The sequence below is a fragment of the Buceros rhinoceros genome, unplaced genomic scaffold (genome assembly GCF_000710305.1).
Source record: "Buceros rhinoceros silvestris isolate BGI_N320 unplaced genomic scaffold, ASM71030v1 scaffold19174, whole genome shotgun sequence".
NCBI classification, from domain to species: Eukaryota; Metazoa; Chordata; class Aves; order Bucerotiformes; family Bucerotidae; genus Buceros; species Buceros rhinoceros.
This window is the reverse complement of record NW_010409033.1, coordinates 46,973-54,354: the sequence shown is the minus strand read 5'-3', so window position 1 is coordinate 54,354 and position 7,382 is coordinate 46,973. Positions and strand designations below refer to the sequence as shown.

The window sequence follows — 7,382 nt, the reverse complement described above, 5'->3', positions numbered from 1 at the left end:
TTGTTGGCCATTTCAGCTACTGCAAATCCACAAAGGGAAAACCGCTGGGTCACAGCCTCTGTTTGCTGGTGCTCTGTAACGGGCTGGTGCTGGCTCCTTCTCAGTTTCAGCTGCTAAAGTGCAAAGAACCAAATGCTACAAGAAACTCTCCCTGGTCCCTCTCCTGAACCAGGATGAGGGCAGCTGTCGCGGGGAAGGGTGGGCAGAAGGACATCTGCACCGTGAGAAGAGCTGGAGGCGCCCTAGGACAAGCCTGGTGCTGCTGTGGAGGGTGAGCGGCCAGGGCAAGGCTGGGCGTGTGGCTGCCTCACCACCAGGATGTTGGTCACCGGGCAGGGAGGAGTTTGGCAGTGTGAGTTTAAGACTCGTTAGCCACGTTTGGAGGATACCTCATCACTTGGAGGCTCCCCGGGGAATTGCCACGTTCTGAGACGTGTGCTGGAAGGCCAGGCAGACCCTCAGACACAGGCAGGGCACAACGGGAGCGCAGCTCTGGGGCTCTGCCATGCCGGGTCTCCTGAGCATGAACCAGCCTCTTTTCTCAATGTTTGTCCCAATTTAGTAGCTGCAATTTTATGGTAGCTTCTGTTCCAGGTCCCAATACGCCCTGGCCTTCGCTACTGATGGCACTTTGCATTTACACGTGGCCCTCTCTCTTCTCGAAGCATCTCATAAAAAACCGTGAATTATTTCACCATCCGCCGGGGCTCTCAGCATCACCGGGCCAGTAACCTGCTGCCTGCGTGGCCAGCGCGCTGGCGATCTAGAGGACAACACGGAGCCTTCTCCAGTGGGAAATGCTGCGAGGAATCCCCAGGGAATGAACTGGGCAGCTGTTTTGAGGCTGGTTTATTTTACTCACCACATCAATGATAGAGCTGACTTAAAATCCAATATCCTGATCCTGCCACTTTGGAAAAATCTTTAGCTGAGCCCGGCATCAGTTAGCTTCTGAAGAACAGCACAGAACAGCCTGTTCCCGTTTGACACGATAGTCCCCCATGATCCTCTGCGAAGGTGCAACCTCTCTGCCTTGGGTGAAATTTTCTAACAAAATGGACAAACACCACCTGTGGAATGGACACAATAACCCACAAAGCCTTGAGAGAAGAGCAGCTCAATCTGCTGCTCTGAAAAAACCCCTCCCTTTAGCTCGCCCCTGGTACCTCGAGGAAAACAGGCAGCTGTCAGGCAGAACTCATGTGGCCCCGGAGTGCAAAGGCTTTTTTGCTTTATCAGGGCTACAGTGGCAGTGGGAACCGTTCTCATCGAGTTACAAATACTAGAGAGCTAAGAAAAACAGGGAGATCGAAACAGTCATGAAGTTTATATTGAAACTACTTTTTACCTCTGTAGCATGAAGTCACCTACGGCTGTTTCATTCTTCACCTAAGAGAGATTTCACGTCGATGGCCGCATCCACTCACAGAGAAGTCTAGAGGATGAATCTACCTCACGAGGCAACAGCCCAGTCTTCGCTTTTTACAAACAAAGTTAATATGGATCTTTTTCAAAAGTGATGTCATTGAGATTGAAGACAATTATAAACTGTATCAACAATATGTACTACAGCCTGCAAGTCACAATCTGTGCACACCAAATGGAATAGATTATTGCTTGTTTGCCTATTAGACTTTTGTTATAAAAAGATTTTTATACAGAGTACAGGATTATGACAAAACTAGCTAAGTAGTTCTCGTCTGGAAAATACAACATCAATTCTTTCAACAAAGGCTTGAGTAGTAGCTGAGAGTTAATGAACGATAACAAATATTTACTAATAACTTTATGGCCAGTTTGAATGGAATTTCTTATAGGACTCTTTTCTGGTGCGTATTTACATATGCCTCTTTTCTTTTGGAGAAGAGTTGATAAAATATAACAAGGACCGTAGAAATCAAAAGAATGAGTCAACTTCATACCAATAACATTAAACATTTTTGAAAACGCTAAATCATGTTATCTGTTAAAAAACATACATCATTTTGTCTTTAAAGAAAAATATTTTTCCTGTTTTAAAATATTAGCAACAGCATGTAATAAACTAACTTAAAATGAATTTCATAAAAAAGTTGTCTTGCTGTCTAAACATTACTAAACATGCTTAGGTTGAGATTCTGTTAACTGCCTCAACACCTTAGAACGGCTCCTGCACAGGAGCTTCAGAGAGTCGTGCTCCAGAAGACCTGCAAATTCAGACAGTACACTGATAAAGCATCCGCTAGCTAGAAGCAATAAATATGTATTTTCATTCACAGCAAGTAATTCTGCAATGTCCTTTGAAACAATCCACGGCCAAGAAGTGGGGATGTACTTGGCTAAACGATAAAGTCGCCCGGCCCTCACCCACCCATGGGCACAGGCGCCCGCGCGCGGTGCGGGAGGGACACAGAGCCTGCCCACGCGGCGTCGGCTGCAGGGCGAGGACCTTGTGCTGGCTCTTGGCATCCCAGCTGGGTTGGGGCAAAGGGAAAGCAACACCAGGAGACTGGGAAAACGTCACATTTTTTTTCCTGAGCAAACCAGGACTAACCACGGTCACGGCTGCTTTTTGCTCAGACCACAAAGAGGACAACGCCGCGTGCGAGGCATGGTTTAGTGCTCTGCTCTCCCACTGGGGAGAGACAGTGCTGCTCCCAGGGGTGCTCTCAGCATCAGGATTTCTTTCCTTTCCATGGTAACAGTAATGTAGGTAACATTTAGGGACCAGTTCTCCATTTTTTTTTGGCAAGCAATCCTCCCATTACTATTAAAATCAGCCCTGAGCTGGGCAGGTATTTCTCTCTCCTCAATCTCACCCCTCATCACTGCTCACAGACCAAGAATACTATGATGCCTTTTTTTTTTTAAAGTCTCCTGCTCTTCCTCTCTCTCCCCCTCTCCCTGACTATAACTAACAGCTAGACTCAGACACAGGAAAAAACTGGGTCAAGACTTGCAAAGGGAACCAGAGTTTACTTTTCAGCTGCTCATCACTCCAGCAAACTGCTACTTTTTACGCAACCACACTGGTAAACCCAACTGTCATGTCACATCATCTTAGACAGAACCTGGCAAGTCAAATCTGAAACAAAAAAAAAAAAAAAAAAAAAAAGGCAATGCTGTATCTATCAAAACAAGGTATTCCAGGCTCGAGGCTTGTCTTGTTTGCTGTCCGGGGAGCCTTTACACGGACAGGTAACTAGAAGATTTCCTTTTTAACTACACTACACCATGGTCAGTGCAGGAATCAAGGGCATGAGGGAAGCAAGAGTTGAGAGCTTAGGGCACTGTGTAGCTCTCCTGGCCTCACTGCGGGCCCTCTCAGAAGGGCTCCTCCGAGGATCTCCTGCACTTGCCAGTTCGCGTGACTCCGCTGTGTGTGGCAGACAGGGGTTGTAACGTTCGCCTGCTGGGGAGAAACAGGACTTGGAAGTGATGAAAAGCAAAAGCAAGAACCACTGGACTACAACCAACCATGTAAAAAATGCAGAAGAAAACAGGATGGAGCAGACTGTGAAAACTGCCTCCAAATTTCAGAATCTGGGACGTTACAAAAATAACACAAGGAGAGCTGTAACTTTATTTTTTCCACCCTGACAGCGACCTTTTAGCATGATTAAAAACATACGGGAGATAGTCCTCGGGGTTCAGTAGTCCCGTGGTAACTACACCATCCTCACTGAGCTTGCAGAGCTTTTGGAAGGGCAGCATGTAGAGACACGTCGCATTTGCCAGGCGTACAGGAACTGAGCTTTTCAGCAGACAGTCGTTAAACAAAGTGTTTGGGGGCAATATTTTTGGTACACAGAGTCTCCCCCTCCCCGTTAAAGACTGCAGAAATGCTGCACTCATCTGACTGGGCACAGGAAAGCCATGATTAACCAGCTGTTACTGGTACATAACGTCCAAACTAAGTACCAATATAAAGTTTTCACCCAGCTGCCAGGTCTGGCATGTACCTGGAGCTCCCCACGGTCCTTTTAAAGACATCGATATTAAAAGATCCAGTGCTACAAACCACTAAATCTACCTACTCTATTCTAGTTCATATATGTATTGTACAATAGTGCCTAGCACTCACTACATACCAAGAGGAAAAGATGCTGACTTGAAGTACAGTAAATGTGCTTTTTTTTAGAAATAAAAATAAGAGAGAGCCACAACATCATTTGACCAGCATGCAACAAACTTTCTTCAGCTAATATATAGAAATTGTTTAATACGATTAGAAAAAATAATTAGTGAGAGGCCAGAGACGTATTTGATTGAGGAAATTAAGAGATTTATCTGAAATGTTGAGGCTTTTGCCACTGAAGACTCAAAAAACTATTTGTTCTATGTCCCTTATCCTCCTTCCCTCTCCTTTATATTATATAATTTTTCACAGAGATTATCATAAGGCCTATATTTTTGCATCTATCCTGTAATTTGTCTCAAAATAATTTAAAATGCCATAGACAAGCTAGGACCAAAAGCATCTGCTTTTACCATCCACTCCACACTCATGCTTTTATTCCAACAAAGCTGAGGTCCACACGCAGAAATAAATGGTTGGTATGCCCCCACCACAGGTCAAGAATCTGCTAAACGTGACATGGGACCTTCGCTTTTAAATCACAAAGTAAAACATCTCCCAAAGCTTATTCTGGGACAGCAGTCGTCAACTCTCCACCAGGAACTGAGACAAAACCTAGCCAAAAGAGGTCTGTCAACAGAAAACCTCTGGCGACCCTCTGTGGTTTTGGGTAATATGTTGTTAGTTGTCTGAAGGATCTGTCACACTTACTCCAGCTCGTGACTCTGCTGACAACAGCCGCTGTGGCTCTGCAGCTCCGAGAATGTGCTTTACTGGCTTAATCTACAAGACCCGCTTACACTAAGTGTTGCACTTTAATCGACAAAACACACACGCTGTGACCGCTGCAGCTTCGGATTCCTCACCCACTACCTCTCCGCACTTTGGGGGTTACATCTCCTCTTGCAGGACGCTTGACAATGTCTGTGTACTACCGGGACTGCCTAAAGCACCTCGCTCTCCACAAGGAAGGTTACGTGCTCTCCAGCACCTTCTTGTCAGACGACAAACTGAGGTTTCCTTCTTCTACACCCTCGGAAACCTCATCGTCCTCCCCTGCGGCAGGATAAACCAGTCCTGTTTCAGTCAGTCCACAGCACAACAGCGAGGGCAGCACCTCCAGCAGATATGTACCAGCGCAAAGGAGATGGAAGGAAAGCAGGAGACATCGTGACTGAAGGATGCACAGCAACAAGTACAGGAGTCAGTAAATTGCAGAACGTTGTATCTGACAATACAAAATATCTCAAGCTGCAAGTCTGACGTTCAGCTCCCACTTCTAGTGGGTTTTTTTCTGAGCAAAATTGCAGTTAATTAGCCCGCTAAACTCGACCTCTGTTCAAACTGTCTGGTCTAAGTAGGCGCTACTTACTCTCCCACCAAGTATGCTTCATCAGCAGCGTTAGACAAGTAATGCAGGAAAGACACTTGCTGGTAATTTGGCACAGTTTGAAAACACAGCGACAACAGCGTTACAGTTAACGTGACTCAGTGATAGGGAGCTGATTCTAAAGAAGGAGTTGCAGGTTTCTTTCTTTTTCTGCCTTTCACGAAGAAAGGCCCTAGAAAAACCTAATGCTTGCCTTAAACTTTCTGCTTTTGCTCCTTTTAGGTCAGATAGTGGCCTCTAAATTTTTCTTTTCCCTTTTGCTTTCTCACGACAGAATCTGTGTTAGAAATTTCTAAGATGTGCTGTTAAGAAAAATTCCTTCCTTGCTCCCTCCAAATCCTTTCGATGCTGCAACTCTCCAGGGTTAATACTGATCTGAAACAAGGGTCCAAGAATGACAGCGAGAGAAGTGAAACAAGAGGTGTATGTCTAATTTGACAACTAGGACTCATGCCCCACGGCACCTCCTCCTTGGACGGAGAGGGCACAGTGCCCTCCCCCTTGTCTTCTGTCTAAGGTCACTGGTTTATCCTCCTCTTCCAGCTCCACAAGAACTGATTGAACATGCATTGCGCTTGAGGTCAGAGTTCCAGCAAACAAAACCTTGACAGCATGTTTAAAAAACAAAAGCAGTTCCCCCTTCCTTACTCACTAAGACCTGTCACAGCAGGGTCCCACTGTGCTCTCCAGGGAGAGCTGTGAGGACTGACGCAGGAGCGGGCCCGTAGTGGGATCCACCATCGAGGAGGTCGGGAAGAGCTTGTACCAGCCGATTGCTAAAGTTGACAAATCCAGTTCTTCCAGGAGGACCCTGGCGACTCCCATGAAGTGCTTGCGCTCCATGCGTCCGTAGTTTCCCCAGACTATCACCTTAAGAACAAGAGAGGGGCGCACAGTTAATCCTCCAACTTGCACACTTGCTGGGAAGCACCAGCCTGATCAATCCTCCTTCCTACTCACCTGACTGACTGGGACTTCACTACAGTCCGAGAAAAGCAGAAAAGTTTACACTACAAACAGGTGACGTGAAGCCCTGGCTGATTTTATGCTTGTTTTTAAGCACAGTTTTACAAATCCTAACATCATCAGACTTTACCCCCCACCTCCACGGAAAAGAGGCGAATGTACAGGTGGATGAGACAGCGTTCTGCTGTTCTGCCCGCTGGGTAGGGACAGCACCGAGACAAAGCACCCCTGGAGCCGCAGCTCCAACACCTGCAGGTAAAACCTGGTCCTGGCACAGCAACAGACCTTGGACACACACCACAAAGAGGCCAGGGGAAAAGGACAGGAAAGGCTCCTGATCTGGAAAAATAAACCAACCCAAAAAAGGTGGGTAATAGCTTGGGTCAAAAGCCAACAGGATGAGGAAAAGCTTGTCTTAAACTTGTGCCCTCAGGGCTCATGATGCAGGGCAGATGGAGAAGAGGCACAGCTACTCACCCGAAGCTGGGGCAGGAGCCGAGTGCTGACAAGTGGGACCGGTGACGCAAGGGGCACACATGGAGCGGCATGCAGGGGAAGCAGGACAGACTGCTGAGAAGGGCTGGCAGAACGGAGGAAGGTCTAATGAAAGAGAGATGGCCCACGAGCAGGGAAAGCTGAGTCACACTTACGACGTGATGGAGACCAGTGGGTGGAACAACAGATGTAGTGAGGGTCATGGGCTTAGGCATGCTGGAGGTCTGCACGTGACCAAGGGGCCCTATGCGGCTCAGGACAAAGCTGACGACTGACTCCAGAGCGAGCCCGTGTTCTGAAGAGGAGAGGATGAGTATGACGGGTTATGAGGGTGACTAGTGATCTCTGCCTAATCCCGACAGCTTCTTTCCCCTAGGCTCCAACCAACCAGAACACTGCCATTTCCTGTAAAATGTGGTAGGAGAGACGGCGAATGTCAATTCAAGACAACAATCTACACTCCAGGTCAGCAGG

The 7,382-nt window shown here is 47.1% G+C and overlaps 1 protein-coding gene across 1 annotated transcript in view; it reads right to left on the bottom strand.

Moving 5' to 3' along the window:
- Positions 1-6,098: 6,098 nt before the first annotated feature.
- RIMS4 (regulating synaptic membrane exocytosis 4) overlaps positions 6,099-7,382 on the bottom strand; it is a 16,204-nt gene continuing 14,920 nt past the window's right edge. Inside the window, exon 5 of the mRNA XM_010135101.1 lies at positions 6,099-6,317. Coding sequence (XP_010133403.1) covers positions 6,099-6,317 — 219 coding nt within the window. The remainder of the gene's footprint in view (positions 6,318-7,382) is intronic.